This window comes from Eumetopias jubatus, unplaced genomic scaffold (assembly GCF_037043125.1).
Source record: "Eumetopias jubatus isolate StellerSeaLion01/CBP00866 unplaced genomic scaffold, mEumJub1_p1.0 scaffold_13, whole genome shotgun sequence".
Classification (NCBI taxonomy): Eukaryota; Metazoa; Chordata; class Mammalia; order Carnivora; family Otariidae; genus Eumetopias; species Eumetopias jubatus.
This window is the reverse complement of record NW_028274819.1, coordinates 92,846,984-92,867,038: the sequence shown is the minus strand read 5'-3', so window position 1 is coordinate 92,867,038 and position 20,055 is coordinate 92,846,984. Positions and strand designations below refer to the sequence as shown.

At 50.7% G+C, this 20,055-nt stretch overlaps 2 protein-coding genes across 9 annotated transcripts in view; one reads left to right on the top strand and one right to left on the bottom strand.

Annotated features, from left to right (window-relative positions):
- The window catches only part of PKNOX2 (PBX/knotted 1 homeobox 2), a 75,165-nt gene extending 74,556 nt beyond the window's left edge, over positions 1-609 (top strand). For all 4 annotated transcript variants that reach the window (XM_088017563.1, XM_088017562.1, XM_088017561.1 and 1 more), the window contains one exon: positions 383-609. In XM_088017563.1, the coding sequence (XP_087873689.1) occupies positions 383-609 (227 nt within the window). The remainder of the gene's footprint in view (positions 1-382) is intronic.
- Positions 610-12,430: 11,821 nt separating this feature from the next.
- Positions 12,431-20,055, bottom strand: part of FEZ1 (fasciculation and elongation protein zeta 1) — a 44,037-nt gene continuing 36,412 nt past the window's right edge. For 2 of the 5 annotated variants that reach the window (XM_028125993.2, XM_028125992.2), the window contains 4 exons: positions 19,093-19,168; positions 15,185-15,250; positions 13,231-13,321; positions 12,431-12,773 (listed from right to left, as the gene is read on the bottom strand). In XM_028125993.2, the coding sequence (XP_027981794.1) occupies positions 12,686-12,773; positions 13,231-13,321; positions 15,185-15,250; positions 19,093-19,168 (321 nt within the window). In that variant the 3' untranslated portion in view covers positions 12,431-12,685. Of the gene's footprint in view, positions 12,774-13,230; positions 13,322-15,184; positions 15,251-19,092; positions 19,169-20,055 lie in introns of those variants that run through there. The other 3 variants (XM_028125994.2, XR_003612672.2, XR_003612673.2) reach the window with 3 other exon arrangements.

The following is a 20,055-nucleotide window of genomic DNA, read 5'->3' as shown; positions in this document are numbered from 1 at the left end:
TGTCAGGTGTAGCGGAAACACACGGATTTTGAGCCAGACAGACCAAGGGGAGAATCCCGACTCTGTCGTGCCTGACCGTCCCCTTGAGCTAATGCCTTAACCATCCGAGACTCAGTTTCCTCCTCTTTAGAATGGGGATGATAAGACCTACTGTGCAGAATTGTTAGAAAGTCAACGTATTTAACATCCTTACATAGAAGGTGCTCAGTGAGCGGTAACTAGGCGCCGCGCCGCTTCAGGGGGATGGGGGGGGTGCTGACAAACGCGTGGGCCGGGGGGGCTCCGCACCTGCGAACTGCCAACCACTCCGTGGGCCGGTCCCTGCCACTCTGTCCGACACCGCACTTCCTGGGCCTAAGCCTTGTCTTCTCCTCCCACGTAGGTTCCATCAGCTTGGACAACCTGCAGTCCCTGTCCTCAGACAACGCCACCATGGCCATGCAGCAGGCTATGATGGCCGCACACGACGACTCCCTGGACGGGACGGAAGAAGACGATGAGGACGAGATGGAGGAGGAGGAGGAGGAGGAGCTGGAGGAGGAGGCCGACGAGCTGCAGACGACGAACGTCGGCGACCTAGGCTTGGAACACAGTGACTCCCTGGAATAGTTGGCAGCCCGGATGGCACTGGTCACCGAGCAGGAGAGGAGCGTCGTCAGGAGGGCTCCAGGGTGGGAGGGAGGGGGGCACCGCAGGCAGCGCCGACGAAGTTGGCCCTAGCTTCCCCCCAATCAGCAGCTTGAAGAAAGGCAGAGGAGACACCTGCTCCTCCCCAACCACCAAGCTCCAGCGAGCACCCCAGCCCCACTTCCCTGAACTGCAGAGGACTCTGTCTGCGGGGCCGCTCGAGCAGCCCACACGGAACGGCAGGAGTGAGAGCCGGACTCACCAAATCCCTGAGGACAGATGGCACCCGCGCCCCCCCACCCCCCCACTGAAGGACTTGAGTTGTTTCCAAGCCCCGCACTGTGAGGCGGATCGGTGCCGTTCAGAGTGAGCCTTGCCAGGGACAGAGTTAGGAGGAAAGGGAGAGTCAAGGGGGTCCGGGTTCCACCCCCATGAGGTTCTCAGCTCCTTGACAGACATTCAAGGGCAGGAGGAGTCCAGACGCATCACCAGTGGCTAGCAGAGCGGGAGGCCCTGAGGCGCCACATCCCGCAGATCGGAATGGGACCTGGGCTCCCGAAGGCTCCGGCTCATTCCTCCAAGGACCTGTCTCAGGCATGGGCAACCGTGGACTTGGGAGAGAGGGCAGGAGCCACACAGACACCTTCTCTCTCTCTCTCTCTCTCTCTCTCTCTCTCTCCCCCTGAAATGAATGGTAAGCTGGCAGGCTCGGATTGTAGGGGGTTAAGAGGAATCCCTTCCCCTGGGTTGGCTCCAGGACCCAAGGAGATGGCAGAACTGAGCTAGGAGCCATATCAAGATGACTTTGGGGACCACAGCCATCCCTAGGTGGTCACAGAACTCAGCTCCTGTAGCAGCAGGACAATGGTGTCTTATCCCAGATGTCCCGGCCCTCAGATGGAGCTCCTCAGATGTCCCGGCCCTCAGCCCCCCACGGCCGTCCCCCCTGCTCCCAGGCTGGCCCCACCAGCCCCCATTTTGCTCTCTTTCTTCATTCTATCCTTCAGAGAAGGCAGAAGAAACATTGGAAAAGAAGCATCCAGTCCAGTGGGAAGCCAGGGGTTGGAGAAGGTGCTACATCCCTCTTCCCATCAATATCTGAAGTGTGGGTGAGGGCCCAGAGAAATGGTGCCCCAGCGCCAAGGGGTGCCCCACCCCCACACACCTCGTTGATCCACCCACCACCATGACCCGCAGCACTGGAGGAACCGGGGCTCCCTCGAGGAGGAGGCTTTCCATCACCTGCCCTAACTCACCCCCTCCCACCCCAACTTCCAGGCCCCCATGATTGGCACCCCCTCCTCCCCTCTTCTCCCACCCCTTGGCTGTGAATGACAGGACTGATCACACGTGTGTTTTCCAGTGGATTTTAATTTAATGGACTTGCAGTTTCATTTGTAAATTGTGCATTGGCCATCTCCTTCAGTGGCAGGATGCGAGTGGCTACCTGGCTCAACCTGAGGGGACCCTCAGGGCCCTCTGGGGCTTCCCCTCCCCCACCTGGTTGGGGTGGAGCAAAAAGATGGTCGCTTTCCTGAGGTCTCCCTGAAATGAATGTATTTCTCCCCCAAAAGAGCTGATATTTAATGTTTTAATAGGGATTTTTGAGAAACAAATAACCTTATTTATAATCTGGGTGATCCAATCATTTTTTACTCCCTTTTGATGCCATAAGTAGAGGAAAGTCTAGCTTTTTTGGCGTGAGACTTTTGCAATGTGCAGTGGGATAAAATACATTTCCTTTTCTGGTTCGTCTTTCTTGTTCTCTCTCTCTCTCTCTCTCTCTCTCTCTCTCACACACACACACACACACACACACACACCCTTTCACCTACCCCTTTGGACAGCGACACACCCAGCACAGGCACACCCGCACACATGCCCACACACCCTCCTCCCAGCCCCTCCACCTGCCTAATGTTATGCAACCTCCTTCTGATGTATCCACCAAACCAGTACTGAATGTGGCCGAGAAGTTTTCAGTAAATCTTATTACCTACCATAATTCTGGTGCGCAGTTCTTTTTCCATGGTTAGTGGTTAGTGGGACCTTGGACCGGAGAAAATTTGGAGGCCTCAGCCTACCTCTTGTTGAACTAAATACCCATGGCAGGGAACAAGGTGGAGGGCTCTCTGAGTGACCTCAGTTTACCTGTCTGGGCAAAGAAGACAGCCACGTTTGGCACACTCACTGCATACATGCCGGGCTCAAAGACAAAGAGATTAGGGAGAGGAGACCAGAGGACGCTCTGCACTGCCCTCTCCTGGCAATTCTCCCCCATAGCAGTGGCGCGCTCAGAATGTGGTCCCCTGGTGCACCATACCCTACCTCCCTCAAAGGCCTTTGCTTTTCCCTGAGGCATCCTAGGCTCCAAGGGTTTTCATCCTCAAAGCTGGTGGCACCACTGCCCCTCCCCTAGTTCTCCCGCGTCCACCCAGGGCCCAGGAATTGGAAAGGAGAGGAAGTCTTGATTGCCACTTTTAATCCTAGAGCTGTGTCCAGAGAGGAGCCTGCCTTTTGAACCCCAGGGCTCAGCACTGTATCCTCCGGGGGGGCAAGTGGAAACTTAGGCACAGCTCCTAACCCCAAGTAAGCTAGCTTTCCTGTTACTTTCAGCCCAGAATTTTCCTTATCTGGGCACTGTTGGTGAGATGTCCAGGGCACCGGTTTAGGAGCAAGAGGGACCATCCCTTGTTCACATCCACAAAGGCTGAGGAGTCTGCACTTACCTGTGGACACCCTCCAGCCAGGCTGACGGTGGGGAAGGGAGTGCTCACATGGGCAAAATGGGCCTGCCCGCAGCCCTGATGACTGCTCCCTAGGTCACCGCTCTCAAAGAGCCCAAGCCTCCCATCATACCAAGAGAGTCTGCAAACAGAGACCCCCACCGCTAGGCAGTAAGAAAGTCTCAAGACCCGCAAGAAGATTGTACCTTAGAGCCCCACCTCCCAGAGCTGGGAAACCAGCAGACTTTCAAAGAAGTGTTTTCCAAGGAAGACAATGTTAAAAGACATGCCATCAAAAAAAAAAAAAAAAAAAATCCGTGGCCAAATTAATCTAGGATGAACTGCATATTCTATTTTGCTGGTGGGGTTCCGTAAGACGCACTAGTGTAGTAAAGGCTCTGAGGAGTCCTGCAGGAAGAAACCTGTTTATCCTGTTCTCCAGATTTATTTGCCTTTTTTTTTCAAGTAATATCTATTCGAGTTTTACTGGTATTCCACAAAACAGTCTATGCAACACTCTTCTAAGAAATTACAGAGTAGCTGCCCCAGCCCCTCTCACCCCTTCCTCAGTTTTTCCATCAAGTTCTGGCAGCTTGTCAACCATGCCACCAATGAAAAGGGGGTTTCCCAAACCATTTGAGATGTGGAAGCCCCCTCTCTCTCCGTGCATGACCAAGTCCTACCCAACCCATGGAGAAGATGTGCCACAGTCCCTGTGGAAGTACGAGAAAAGGGACAACGCAGGAGGGGAATGGGTGCTGGTGTCAGGACCCTGGAAACCGGGCCAGCAGACTTCTGGCCCCAACCCCGATCCCAGCAGGGCAGACCTATCAGGTTGGAAGCTTCCTGCTCCTGGGAGCTGATGGCCGGAGCAAGAGCTATACTGCCTTGACCAAGAGATCCCTCTGCTACCTTGAACACGGCCAGATGAGGGCAATGGTTCTGTCACACTCACTCGTTCACCCGACGTGTATTTACTGAGCACCGACTCTGTCTCAGGCAGCTCCCGATACAGAGGATACAACTGGGATCAACAAAGACAAATTTCTTGCCTTCAGGGAGTTTACACATCCTAGGAAAACACCGAGACTGATTGTGTGTTGGTAACATCCTCCTAATGGTTAAAATATGACCTCATCCTGGTCCAGTGAGCTCGAACGTGTTCGTTCAGAGTTGCAAACAAGACTCTCAGGTCCGATGTGGCATTCGGATCAAATACAGCTCCCAGATATGTTTTGTTTGGACCCAATATTGTTTCTAAAAATTTTTGTGCCAACATCTAAAAGATAGAGAACTGCAACTCAGGACCTATATTCCTACACAGCCACAGCAGGGTGTAATCGAATCATTGCTACTCCTTATGATGTGCTCTCCATGCTGTCACGACATTGGCCATCCATGTGGTCTCCCCAACATTGACAATGAGTGCCACTTGCCACGTTCAGGTCAGGTCATCACTGCTTGGTTGGCTCATTGGTTAATTATGCTCCCCACTCCCTTTTATTTTTTTCCTTTTTTTTTTTTTTGACTTTCCTTCCAGTATCTGCATTCTTGCTTTTAAGAAAGGAACTATTTCTCCATACCCACTGCTCCATCAAGTGTGATAAAACAAAACAGTCCAAGAGGCTCTGCCTTTGAAAAAAAAAAAATCCGAGAGAACGTGTCTGTGGAAGAGAAGATATTCCTACCTTTCATTGCAAAGTATGCCTGTGTCCCTCATCAGGCATCTTCACTCTTGTCACCTGCCTACCTGGCCTCTACAGGCAAACATTAACCCTGGGGCATATAACCTGCCAGGGTTGCTTGTTATATGCAGATTCGATCCCGTGACCAACTTTTTCCCAGACTCCAAGGCGAGATGCCTAAGGATTTTGAGAAACACTACTCTCAGAAAATAGTTTTTGGAGCACCTGTGTGGCTCAGTCGTTTAAGCAGCGGACCCTCAATTTTGGCTCAGGTCATGATCTCAGGGTCGTGAGATCCAGCTCTGCCATGGGCTCTGTGCTGGGTGTGGAGCCTGTTTAAGATTCTTTCTCTCCCTCCCTCTGCCTCTTCCTTCCCCCGGCCCCCCGCCCTCTCCTCTCAAAAAAAGAAAAGAAATAGTTTTATGTTGCCTTTTAGAAATTACTTGTTTATAGCTGCTCCCTTAACTTCCTTTCTCTATATAGACTGCAACCCCATTTTTCAGCCAGTGAGATTCGCAGGTGTCTACTAGGTACCTGGCATCATACAGGGGAGAGAGGGCAATTCAACTTTGCAGAGCCTCACGGGCAAGGGATCATGGAGGACTGGCAGAGAGAATGCCGATCGATTGCGTCATACTCTGTGCATTTCCACTCTGACATCTTATTTCCATCCCACAGATAAGGCAGATCTTATTATACCACTTTCAAGTGTACATATCTTATAGTTTTATATTTCTCAGCCTTTCCTGGGCCAATCTCATTTAGCCCCCTTGCAAATTAAATGCATCTCATTAAAGTGAACCCATTTAGGACAATGCCCTTCAGGTGTGTGCATCTTTGTACATCTTTCATTTTAAGACAAGTGTTTGATTTATTTTTCATCTCATTACACTCTTTAAAATTATGTGCATCTCATTACACTCAGCGCGGTGAGACGACTTATTTCAGGTGTAGACATTACACCCAGTATTATCAGGCAAGAATATTTTTTTCATTTCATTACAAGCCTTACAATTTATGTACATCTCATTACAATCAGCCATTTAAGACAATTCCCTTCAGTTGTGTATATCTCATTATACCTTTTCATTTTCAGATTTTTATTTCATGTTATTACACCCAAGCATTAGTCAGAGAACTCATGTCAGGTGTGCATATCTCACATCCACCTGTTATTTTGTGAATTTCAGGGTGGTGGTTTCTCCCATAGCATTGCAAACTTTTCATTACACGGAACTCATTTAAGGCTGGCTCCGCCCCCCCGTGGGCCTCCCATGCTCCTTTGCAGGGAGAGGAAGAGCCCTGGGTTCTCCAGGATTTGGTCAAGACTCTGCTAAGAGCTCCCCTTCAGACACACACGGACCATCTAAGTTAACTTCCTCACTTGCACATTGAGGGGTTAGAGGAGATGGTCGCTAAGCTCCCCTCAGTTGATGCTCCATGAAACTAGTCCTGCGGATGATAACGTGGGTCCCCACCTTCTCCTGGGGGGGGCGGGGAATGCTCCGCTCTCTGGACAGCCCCCCACCCCTGCTGGAGAAGCTGGGATTGACATCACCGTCCAGGCTTCCAGCAGCCAGGGGGCTTCACGCTTCTGCTGACCTTCTGACGGGGTCTCACTGTGTATCCACTCGGGGTCACGTTTTGGAAGGAGATGGAATAAGTTGGCTCTCGTGCTGGAATCTCCCAGCACCTCGGGGCCCGCGGCATCCTTGCCTCTGGTGCAGCCCCACCCAGGAGCTCTGGGCCCGGAACACCTAGAATTGCTGGGCGGCCATCTGGAGCTGCAAGCTCCCAAGTTCTGTTCTCCGCTAAATCAGAGTCTCCCGGGCTCGGACCAAGGTAGGTGCACTGTAGACAGCACCCCAGTGATTCTGAACCCCTGCCTCACCCAGGCCCGATTTCAGAAAAGGGTCCGAGGTAGCCGGTGCCCTGAGCAGAAAATGCCTGATGCTCTGAGTATTGCCCCTCCCAGGGGTGTTTGTCCACAGCAGGGATCCAAGCTGAGAGGCAAAAAAAAAATCGTTTCTTAGCCCGGAGAGGGTCAGGAAACCCAACCTGCTCGACCCATATAGGAACACACACACCATATATTGTCATCTGCCTTTACCGCCCACCCCCAGCCTTCCGGGAGCCCCATGCCTCCCAGGCAGAAAGGCTACATTGTACACAGAGCCACTCAATCCCTCTGCCTTCCACCAGGTTCCCAGATCTGCCTTCCGGAGACAGCCCAAAGAAGCAGAACCTCTCCAGACTGGTTAAATGTGGTCTTCAAGGCTTAGTGAATATGTGGGGAGCAGCATTTTAGGACACCTGCAATGCCTTTCTCGAATCTCTTGAACTAGTCCTCACGTTCCCACCTGTCTGGCCTAATCATAAGGCACGTGAGGTTCTCTGGGTCTGGGGTGGTCTGTGTGTTTCCTCTTCTGTCTCTCTACTTGCCTCCTTAGCAGTGAAAATAGAATCTTTTCGCTAAGTGCAAAAATACATGGGACTTTGCACCCTCCCTCCTGCACCACTCCCCTTGAATGAACCTGCTGAGAAATCAGAATACGACCCGGCTCCTGCCTCTTTGCTTTGTCTCCTTGTCCAGGGGTGCCCGGAGGCCACAGGCTGTGGAACCAGCAGGTGCCAGTACTCACTGGGCCACCAGAAAGCAGGATTTAGTGAGGACAGAGGGTAGGGGGTAAGGCTGAGTTTAGGGGAATAGCCCACTCCTTCTCTTGTCTTATTTTCAGCTCCTCTGAGCCTACGGGATTGAAAACATGATCAGGTCCCCAACAATAGAAAGGCCACAGCGCCCAGCCCTTTCTCTATGTTCCTTGAAGCTTACTAGTAAAAAGTACAATTTACTGAGCGTTTAGCATATATGCAAGACACTGTATTCAGAATAACCCTGGGAGAATTACTGATCTTAGTATTCCCATTTTTAAAATGAGGAAACTGGGGCTCAGAGAAATTATTGTCTCAAAAATTATTTAGCTAACATGGGGGCGCCAGGTGGTGCAGTCAGGTGAGCGTCCGACCCTTGGTTTCGGCTCCGATCACGATCCCGGGCTCGTGGGATCAAGCCCCACTTTGGGCTCCATGCTCAGTGTGGAGTCCGCTTCTCTCCCTCTGTCTCTGCCCCTCCCCCTGCTCTCGCTCCTGCTGTCTTTCTCTTTCAAATAAATAAATAAATCTTTTTTAAAAATTATTTGGCTAAAACATAGTAGAGCTGGGATTTGAACCGAAGGCCAAAACCCATGCTCCTCCTATGAGGTAATTTGTCCCCCTAAGCCCCAGCATGACCAGAGCTGGCCTTCGGGGTCAGAGGCAAGGGCCCTCCTCTTCCCTGCAATCTCAGAGGTGCCTGCATCCTTGCACCTGCCTTCGCTTCTCTCCTCTAAGCACCCCACATGCAACAGCATTCAAAGATGTGGCATCCAAACCTTAGCCTGCTTCCCCCAACCCAGCAGAGCACCTACCCCGGAGCCCACCAGCTCCTCACTGGAGCGACTACATCTGGGGGAAGAGCAGGGGATGGGGTGGGGGCAGGGACCAGACCTCTGCACACTTTTCTAGGAGCTGTGCTTCGGAAAGGGGGCCCCCAGAGCTCATCTTAGAGAAGAGGCTGCCGTTGACCATCCACAAACTGGGATAAAGAAGTGGACAACAGCAAGGCCGATTGGCCAGTGGCTGACGGCTGCTTGGATGTGTTGTAGAGACTGCAGCGTGGGGTCGGGAACCACTGAGGCCTGGCGATCTGTCGATGATGACAGCTGACATCCAAGCCTCCTCTCCTACCCGTGAGGTGACTCCTTCCCTCCCATCCCAGAGGACAAGGCTAGGCTCTTGGGCTCTTAGGCTTGACTGCCAAGGGAGTAAGGGCAAAACCAGGTCGGAAGGGAGATGGCAGAGAATGTGTCCCCAGACAGAGTGGACGGGCCGGCAGCCCAGGGGCACTGTCAGACGGGGCAGCCCTCCACAGGGAGAACACCAGCGTGACGCTGTTGGGGGGCGGGTAGAAATGCTCCAGACTGGAACCCAGACCCCCGCTCTTCCGCTAACTTGCTTTTGCGGTCCTGCGATGCACTTTGCTGCCGTCAGGCAGGTTGTAGGGTGGAAGAGAGAATGAGGAGGGGGACACTAGCGTAGGGGCAAGAGACAGAGGGAGGGAGGGAGAGAGGAACTAGATGTGCATGTGTCTCTGGGGTTTTTCAGACAAAGCTATTATCAAAATGCCAACCAGCTCCTGCCTGGCCAATTTGCATATTCCATGCTGTGCTCTTTGAAGCAGGATGAATATGCATGAGGGCTTGGGCGGGGTGTGGAGCTGCTGGGCTGTGGGCTAAGGTGGCTCATTGTTCTTTTAAAAAGAAAGGCATTGATAGGAAGCCAAGGCACCTTTCTGGTCAGCAGAGGGGCCTCTGCTTCCCGACCCTTCGCGAGGGAGGAGAGCGAAGCTGAGGCTCAGACAGAAGGCCTGGAGACTACCCCCTCATCCTCTCGAGGAAATAAATAATCAGGCGCCATCAAGAACGCAAGTCTCTTCTCCAAGAGCAGCATTTAATTACTCTGCCCTCCACGCATGCTAATCACGGAGGCTGGCTCAGTGATGGGACTTACCTCTCCCCATTTTGTGCTCCTGCTGCAAGGCAGGCTGGGCGCCCCCGGGTTCCTCCCTGCTCTTGGCCTTTGGTGAGACCCCCAAAGCCGCGGTGCCTGGGTGAGGTGGGAGGCGGGACACCGCAGGTGCTTGGAGCAGGCACGGAAGGACTGGGTGCTCATCAGAACCTGATTTATGGTTCCTCCTGAGACACCTGCAGGATGCACCTCCTCACTGACCAACCACACCTCTTCTTCCCTAGCCACCAGCTAGATAAAGTCATCCTCCAGACCGTCCAGCAGGCACGAAAAAGCTCTCTTTAATTTTTCAAAGCCAATTTATCCCACAAACGTTGGGGCCACAACACTCTTCCCTGTTAGCTTTTCCTGCTGAGTTATCACACCTGTTTCCCTCCTGAAAGAGAGACGAGGCCAGGGAATGTTTGGAAAACAGCTTGTCCCCACGTGGTTGTTTGTTTCAACCCCACATAAACGAAGGCTGGTGTCTGGCTCTACCGTGGAGTTTCCTTACCCGGACTTGATCACATGACACTTGGCAAAAGCCACACTTGGAGCCTTTAACACATCCCTCAAAGCCCACCCGCTACCTACTGAGGAGGCTGCCCGCAGACTCGGGCCCCCCCAGTACCCTCGCTGTGTGCGGCCAGCCGAGACCAGACTTGCGTTTGGCCACTAGGGCCGCCCGCAGTCTGAAGCGTCAGTCCACCTTGGGGCGCCTTCCCCGCGCTTCTGTAACCGGAAGGGTGAGCAGAGGGGAATGCTGCGGGCGGGGAATCGCATTCACCTGAGCACCACACTTCGCACTCAGGTTCAGCCTCCACGCAAAGCTTCTCCGAACCTTAACGCAAATACCGATTGCCTGGAGAGCTTGTTAAAATGCAGATTCTGATGTGGAAGGTCTGGGCCGGGGCGTCTCTCACAGCTCCCCACGCTGAGGAGCAAGGATAGAGGGAAGGACCATGCACAACCATGACAATCGGACCTAACATTCCCCGCTAAGACTGCTGATGGGGACAAAAGGCGAGACAAGAGGAACCACTGTCCCCACCTTTGCCCGCTCACCTCCTCTAGCGTGAGTGTATTCCTGACACTTGAGATTTATTTTTAACTGCCAGCAACTTTGATTAGCTTGTCTCTGCTGCCTCAGACACCTGCTGGCAGGATACACTGGGGGAAGGAGTGGCTGACCCAGATCTGACAAATGCAAGGCAGGAAGAAAAGCTCTGGAGGATTCTCTGCTTCCCTTTTGCTGAGACGGGTGAAAAACTCCACAGCCGGCAAATGACCTGGTGCCCCCAGTGACCCTTTGCATCCTTAACCACAGTGCCAATGAATGCAGAACTGAAGTCATCTCCTTCTGTCAAAGCACTGGGACTCGTCAGTGTTGGCCCCTAAGGATCTGCATGGGTGCCTGTGGTTGCTTCGATTCTCCCACAGCAGCCAGGGCTCTACCCGCGTAGACATTCTGCTCCAGGTGGATGCCTGAGCTAGACCTGCAGGCACCGGGCAGCTTCCCTGGAGGACTAGGGCCCCCTCACCCCAAGCTAAGATGGCTCCTGCTCGGCAGCCCTGCTCCCAGAAAAGCAGAAGCCCAAGAAGTGAGAGGCAAGGCACCAGGGATGCCTTCTACTGTCACCCACGTCAACCCACAGCCTCCCGTGGAGCTGCCGGTGTGACAAAGTATGGCTTTCTGTTTGGCACGTTCGGTTAAAGCAAATGCCATACGAAGAGCGAGTGCAAGGGGTCAGTCTGACTCTACCCCTTCTGAACATCGCTGCTGGCTGCTCTCCTCTCTGTAAAACCTGGGCAACACCATTGCCTCCTCCCCTCTGGGACACTCAGTTATGACCTGATAGTGTCAGCAGCAGGCACATGGCGAGGGCTCCATAAAGGTTTTTGTTTGAAGATGGGGCTGTGGAGGGGCGCCTGAGTGGCTCAGTCGGTTAAGCGTCTGCCTCCGGCTCAGAACATGATCACAGGGTCCTGGGATCGAGCCCCGCATCGGGCTCCCTGCTCAGTGGGGAGCCTGCTTCTCCCTCTGCCTTTCCCCTTGCTCCTTCTCTCTCTCTCTGTCAAATAAATAAATAAAATCTTAAAAAAAAAAAAGATGGGGTTGTGGGAATTCATGGGGCTCTTGTCATTCAAGCCAGAAGATGGAAGCCAAGCGAGTTCCGAGCTCTGGCTGTGGTGAAATCAAGGCAGCATCCAGGTGTGAGGACAACAGTCACCTGCTGGTCCCAGGAGCAGCAAAGCACCCAGGAGTCGGACCTCTGGGGCTGCAGGAAGGGCAGGGGAGGGCGCGCACAGCCACAGGACACCATTCCCCGAGGTCACTGGGGCGCCGGGGCAATGGCCGCGATTCCCCAAGCTGGGCTTGCTAGCAGAGCTGACTCCCTCCAGCCCCCGAGCCTCCGGGTCCCCGCAGAGGGTCTGGCAAGGACCAGTGTGGCCATCTCAGCAGGAGGCACGGGCTGCGCCTCGAGACTCACTGCTAACTTCCCCGTCCCCCGCTGGTCTGACACCCCCCGTCAGTAGTTCCTAGAACACATTACGCAGCCCCCTTTACAGCTGCCAAGCAGCGAGATCTTGGGGGTCTGTGGATGGCCTGCTCTTTCTGACTGTACCCCATGCAGCACCCCCACGGCCCACGGCGGGGGGGGCCCACACTCGGGTCCCTCCATGCCCGGCCATCTGCCATAGGCCCCGGGACGTCTCGCAAAGGCAGCTCCGCAGCCTTTCTCTCTCCAGGTATGACAGACCACACTCCGGGGCACATGAAGAATATTAATTAAATGAAGGTTTATTTCAAAATTAGTCTTAGAGGGTAAGCTGTTTTCGAGGGCTGGAGCCAGGCTACATCGTGAGCGGTGAGAGCGCCTGCCTTCCCCCGGCAGAGGTGCCTCACCAGCCCTGCCCCTCGGTCATGCATCCAATGATCACTAGGACTAGAAGCCAACAGCAAAGGACCCCGCGCGCTTGCTCATGTTTAATCCAGGTTAAGCTATACACGTTTAAATACACATCGGAGGTTACGTGGTGTCATGCAGTCCCTGGGATGGAATGACTCTTGCTCTGTGACCTCCGTGGCAAGGCTGCCCCTGAGGGCAAGGTTAGGTGGGGCAGAGCACTGCAAAGAGAAGGTGAGAGGAGAGAGGTCAAAGCACCGCGTGGGTCAGGACCTGCCAGCCCAGGGGGGCCCCGGCCGAGAGGCGGTCCTGTCCCGAGCAGAGAGCCGCCCTCCAGGACCCAGGGAATAACTGCGGTCACATGTCTTCCTTCCGGAAGAAGGAAGAGACAATGGGAGGTAGCCTGTCTGGAGCACTGATTAGGTCTCGGATGCCTGTCTGCCTGGGTTCAAACCCTAGATCTGGCCTGTGCTAATTCTACGACCTTGGGGAAATCGCTCCACCTCTCTGCGCTCGCTCCTCCGTGTGTGCAGTAGACGGTGCCTCTGCCTACCCCACAGGGTTGTTCAGAAGCAAATAGAAAGTGCTCAGTAAATGTTAACTAGTTTTATGAATTCACTGACATTTCCGTGGATCACGGTGGGGAAAGGGGTCCAGCCCTCGGGCTCCCAGACTTACCGATCCCATTTCCACAGACCTCCTTTGAGAAATTGGCTTTGAAAGCCTTTAAGAGGCAGAAGTTCTTCCCTATGTTCAGCCTGAAGTCCTCCTGCAGAAATTTAAGACTAATCTTTCTGATCCTTATGGAAACAATACCACCCAGAGGTTCTTAACCGAGATCCACAAGCCTACTGGAACCATACCCAATGTCGTGTGTGCATGTGGGGCAAAGCTGAATGAAATCAAGAATCCAGACAACGGATGACCATCAGTGAATATTGTTACGGCCTGAATGTCCAGGGCACCCCATCAAATTCCCATGTGCAGCTGTATTTGGAGATGGATCCTCTAAGGAGGTGAGGTTAAATGAGTCATAGGATGGGGCTCTGCTCTGATAGGATTAGTGTCCTTATAAGAGGAGACACCAAAGAGCCCTAGCATTCTCTCCCTTCACATGCACACAGGAGAGGGAGGCCACGTGAGGACACAGCAAGAGGGTGGCTGTCTACAAGCCACGAAGAGAGCCCTTGCTAGGAACTGGATTTGCTGGCATCTTGATCATGGACTTCTAGCCTCTGAAACTGTGAGAAAATACCTTTCTGTTGTTGAAGCCCCTCCCCTCCCCGCCCCTCCCCCCCCCGTATTTTGTTGTAGCAGCCTGAGCTGACTAATACAGATATTAACATCACAAAAAGAAAGACAACCAGAGAATGTGTGTCTCTTAATGGAAGTTTAGCACCACTGACCGCGTAATGCTTATCAAAAGATTTGAGAATGAGTCTGATCCAGCCTCTAGCTCTGCCAGCTAACAGGAAATACAAAAAATGGAAGAACATATTAAATTAAACCATGGGGACACAACCGACTGGCAGAAGCCAAAACAAGGAAATTCTATGGGGCAAACAACCTGGTTTCTCCAAGAAATAAATTTCAAGGAATGAGAAGAAAGGAAAGAGAATATATATATATATATATAAAGAGATCTAGGAGACATATTATCCAATTACAATGTACGGGCTTTCACTGGATCTTGATTCAAACAGACTGAGAAAATGTAACAGGGAAATGTGAACCCTGATTGGATAGTCAAAGATATTGAGACATTTATATTGCGGTTAGGTTTTTTTGTAAAGAGTCCTTATGTTTTAGAAATGTACACTGAGGGGCGCCTGGGTGGCTCAGCTGTTGGGTGTCTGCCTTCGGCTCAGGTCATGGTCCCAGGGTCCTGGGATCCAGCCCTGCACTGGGCTCCCTGCTCGGCGGGAAGCCTGCTTCTCCCTCTGCCACTCCCCCTGCTTGTGTTCCTGCTCTCGCTGTGTCTCTCTCTGTCAAATAAATAAATAAAATCTTTAAAAAAAAAACAAAAGAAAAGAAATGTACACTGAAATACTTATAGATTAAGAAAACTGATGGTTGGGATTTGCTTCAAAATAATATGGAGGGGAGAAACTAGGTAGGGGTGTAAGTGAACAGTGATCAGCCATGAATCAGTGGTCGCTGAAGCAGGATGAGTACATGAGAGTTCACTATTCCGGTCACTCGACCCATATATGTTAACAGTTTCCTTAATAAAAGATAAAACAAAAGTCAGGAAAAGATGTAGCTAGGCATGACTTCAAGCAGCTGAGACTAGTACACGTAGCCTGGGCTCTGGTTTTTCCCCACGAAATAGCCTGCACTCTCCAGAACTTTCACAATCTGGTTCTGCTGCTCTAATGTGGTGGCGCTCTGGTGACTCTGGGATGAAGGAATCTCCTTCTCCCGCCTCCTGGCAACATGCAAGGACAAAACCCCATTCCTGTGAGGGCCTCACAATTGCCCACGGGCGGCCCCTGGCCCTGTGTGCCCTGTGCAGTCTGGGTGGAAGGATGCTCCGGGAAGGTTGAGGAGCAGAGCGGGCTCCCCCCGCGGCAGGCCTGGGGGAGGGGACCCCAGGAAGCCGCGCTCCAGGGGTCCCGGGGGCTGCTCTCACCTTTTAAAATGTAGTCCGTTAGCAAAGTGGGCACCTTCTCATTATCCTCCTTCATGGCAAAGAGAACTAGGGAAGGAGAGAGAGAGAGAGAGATGAGCCGAGATGCCAGCAGGGCATAAAGCTCACTTCTAGGCAGACAACCCACCGACCCAAGAGTGAGAAATGATTCAACGAAATGAGACATTCACTGAGTATGGAGCAAACGTCTAGCAGCTTCTGTCAAGCATCAACATTCCACATGCTGATGGAGTAGAATACATCCAAAAAGTCAGAGTGGCCTGTTGGTGACTTTATTTTCTTTTATATTTTACTTTTTTTTTTTGGCTCATCTATAATCTCCACATTATTTCCTAAGTATCTATTTTTAATAAGCATGAAAAGAAATAAAGCAACTTAAAAAAGAATCAGCTTTCAGATGCAATATAAATTAAGAATAACAATCATCACATTATTGAATCACCAATAAAAGTCTTTAAGGACATTCTAGTATATGTGCTGCCGAAGCGAGCACTAAGGACATTCTATTCATGTAAGCAGATATTGGAAACATTTCTGTAATTATTATAATCATAAATTATTATTGCTATTTATCAATAACAAATGAACTTATTTTAACAAATAATTTATTTTCTATTTTATGCCCACTATAGTGCTAGCATTTGTGGAAATGCAGAAGAATTATGGACCCTCAAGGAGCTCATAGACTTTTCATTGAGACACTTCATGATTTACACACATATAAGGCAAACAAGAGGGAAGTTACAAAAGTGTAAAGGCTTTTTTTATAGAAGTTTTGAAAATAGTTTTTTCTGTTATTAAACGAGGTAGCGCTTTCTCATATTCATAATTCATATTGTGGAAGTCAGCTTTGTAGAAAATCTTTTAAGAATGTTGTTGGACTTTGTTTACAATATCATAAAATGAGGGGAGGAGAGAGTGCACCGATAATATTCTTCATCACAGATCCCTTAAATAAACCATGGTGTGTCTATCCCATGTAGTCTTACAGAGCTCCATGAAAAACAAGAAACAGATCCATGGGTACAAGACATATTTACCGGTGAAGCAAGAAGGCTGCAGAACATTATGGATTAACTTCTAAATTAATAAATAAATGCTAATATTCATAGAAAAAAATCTGGCAGAATGTGCATGAAAGTGTTAAGACTGGTTATCTCTGGATGCAAAACCACAGGGGATGCTCCTTTCTACATCCTATTTCTGCAGGGTCTGGCCTTTTTTTTTTTTTTTAAAGATTTTATTTATTTATTTGACAGAGAGATATGTGATATTGTATTGACAGAGAGATATTTAAGATATTGTAAACAGCGAGAGAGGGAACACAAGCAGGGGGAGTGGGAGAGGGAGAAGCAGGCTTCCCGCCGAGCAGGGAGCCTGATGCTGGGCTCATCCCAGAATCCCGGGATCATGACCTGAGCCGAAGACAACGGCTTAACAACTGAGCCACCCAGGCGCCCAGGGTCTGGCCTTCTTCAATGAGTACGCTTTGCTTTTCTGCGAGCAGGGAAAGCAGTAAAGGTCAGCCAACACCGGTCACCAGGAGGAGGCAGCTTCGACAATATGGGGATGGATCTCCATCCGTTTCCATGGCCTTGCTCTCCATTGTTGACCCTGCCTTGCTTCAGGTCAGGGTCACGAAACTTGACTCCAAAAATGGGGAGTGGGTGATGGACGGAACCTGGGGGTGGCATGAGTCAGTGGCCAGGTCCAGAGGAAAGAAAGAGCCTGAAACTGGGGCTCTCCAGGTGTTGGTTTCTTTTATTTCTTCTGTAGGTTTTGGATGTGTATTCCTGTCAACCTAACAGGCTGGAAGTACTTTACAACTGAATATGGGCACACAAAATGCTGCACCAAGAAGACAGCTGTGGGCAGCGCCTGGGTGGCTCAGTGGGTTAAGCGTCTGCCTTCGGCTCAAGTCTTGATCCCAGCGTCCCCGGGATCGAGCCTCACCTCCGGCTCCTTGCTCAGTGGGGAATCTGTTTCTGCCCCTCCCCCTGCTTGTGCTCTCTCTCTCTCTCTCTCTCAAATAAATAAAATCTAAAAAAAAAAAAGAAGAAGACAGATGTAAAAATGTAATCCTTGCATTCAGCCAATATGTGTCTAAGTTCATTGCCAAAATCCAAAATGTACAGGAGTGGTCCGGTCCCAAGAGCTGGTCCAGGACATCCTTGGTTCAGGAGTAAAAAGACGACATTCACAGATCCATATGAGGATTGGTCAAAAAAAAAAAAAGAAAGCTTTTATAACCTGCAGCAGAATTCACATTCAGGGAAGATGGCAGTTTTTTCTCTTAAAAAGAATAAAATATTGGAATGTGGTGTACCCACATGATAGAAGAGAGAGCCATAAAAAGAATGTTAACCAAATGTTAACTGATATGACTAAAATCATAATACAAAATTTTATAGCCAGTATAATCCCAAGTATGTGCAGAAGACATAAAACATTATGGCTGAAAACACCAAAATAGTAACCACAGTGGAGGGGGACAATGAATTATTTATTTTCTTTTGTTCACTGTTCTGTATTTCCAAACTATTCTAAATGATGGATACACTCCAATTAAAAATTTTTAAACGAACTTGAAACATGTAAATAAACTCACTGTTTCTTAATTAAAATGAAAGGATTTCGCACTGAATTCCTGAATGGGTATCTGTAATAAATTTATAGCTCTTCCTTTAAAAAAAAATGATCGAGTACTTTACATATATCAACCTTCGTAATCTGTCCAAATTATTTTCCAAATGCTTAACTACTTGTGAAAACACAAACACCTATAAATGTCAGTTCGTTGCTGTCTGCTCCCTTGAAAAAAAATCTTAGTGCCTATGTATGCAAATAAAGGAGTTTAAAAGGAGTGAAGAGGAGAGATTCTCAAGGACGCGGTATCCATGGATGTAGGCAGTGTTTCTGTTTACCAGAACCTTCTGCTTTGGTTCCCCAGATTGATAGCAATGAAAATGTCTGGTCACCTTTATAGCACCGGGGTCGGGGGGGGGGGGCAGCAGGTGTCTGTCTTCCTCAGCTGAACAGAAGAAACTCCTCTTGCCCTCCCCTGGGGTAGCAAATGGCCCTGCACTAGCCCTAGCCCGCTGCTCAAGCCATTCCCTCAGAGGCGGAGGCAGGGCGCCGATGGGCTGGACAGACCTGGTGACTATGTCACTGGGCGCAGTGCACGGTTGCCAGGGAGATGGACATTCTTGTGATTCACTGAGCCTGCCACCCCATCTCGGCCTCGGATTTTTCTCTTCCTAAAAGAATCAGGGCTGACACTGATGGCTAATACTGTGCACCCCCAGCCCTTGGGGGGTTGTTGTGCTTGATGTACGTAAAGAGATTTTGCCTACAAAGGGCTCTTTATCACACACTGGTTTCTCCCATCACTCAGGATGTTTATTAATATTTGACAATAGAGCCAAAGCAGAGGAGAGGGGGCAGTCATTTCCTGGAAAGAAAACTATTCTTTCTGGTCACCCACCCCTGCCACCCAAGAAGCCTTGCTTCTCCTTAAAAATGCAGCCAGCCCCATGGACCAAGCCCCTTGCTGCGGGGCCATAGGTGGGACAAAGCAACCGCAAGTTGCTGCCCAGACAAGGCAGGGAAGGCAAGGCTTTGAGCACTGCTGGGTGAGCCACAGAGAGGGCACCCCCCCCGCCCCCAACCTCTTTCACCAGCTCATTCCTTCCTGGCAAGACTCTGCCCTTTAAAAGGAACCAGGGAGAAAACAAGACAGCTCTGGGTAACACTGCAGAGCACTTTAGTTTTGCCCCTGCATGGGAGGAAAGTGACGCAGGGATACGGAGCACATCCTGACCCGTCTAACCGCTGCCCCTCACGGGGAGGGAGGGACGGAGCCCATCTCTCTGGGGATGAGAGGAACTCACTGTTTGTCAGCATCTGGAGATCTTCCACTGACGGGGGCAAGGCTTTCTTCTCATAAGGGATGACCGTGTTCAGATACTATGAGATAAACATACAGACATGCCAGGCAGGGCTGGAGACACAAGTGTGGACCCTCCACAGGGGAGACCCGTTGACAATTCGCATGGGGACTGTGATCGTCTCTCCCCAACATGCTCCATCGAAGCTGACACTCTCAGCAACCCCCATGATACTCTGCCCACCACTGCCTCGGGACCCTTTCCCCATCTCTGGCGAAAGTCTCTAAAATAAGTCTTTCCCATACTAGCCCTCCATGCCATCGAATACATTCTTCTGACAATACAAGCTTTTGGACATTTAGGAGTCCTGGTGAGCTTTTTCTCCTTCAGGGTTAGCGCAGAGAACATTTTAAAGGGAGATTATACTTTTGTATCCTTTGCTGTGAAATATGAAATCAAACGGTCTCTCTTTTGTCAAAAATGACAGGGGAGAGAACCTCAACCTTGGTCTCGGACGTTGGGTTTGCTCCCTCTGCTGGATATGAGGTGCTTCTACAACAAGATCATCTTGGCCTGGTGGGGCGCGAGAACAGGGTGCCAGAGAGATCCTGAAGGTTGGGGGGGAGGTTCTCTCGGTCCCCCAGTGAGAAGAGCTCCAGCCCAAATGCCAAAAGACTTATATTTTGGTCTTGGTTCTGCCCCTAGCAGTGTGGTCTTGAGAGAAGACCTAATCTCTCCAGATCTTAGTTCTCACCGCTGCAAAATGAGGGGACTGGGTTAGATGTTCCCCAAATCTCTTCGCATGCTGCAGTGCTACAATTCTCACCCTTAGGATTCAGCTACAAAGATGTCCGACGCACGAACACAATTACGTGCGCTTACTCCAAACTTGTCCGTTTATGCACTTGCCCTTTCTATCAGATTATGCACTTCGTGAGAGCAGGAACCAAGACTGACTCATCTTTG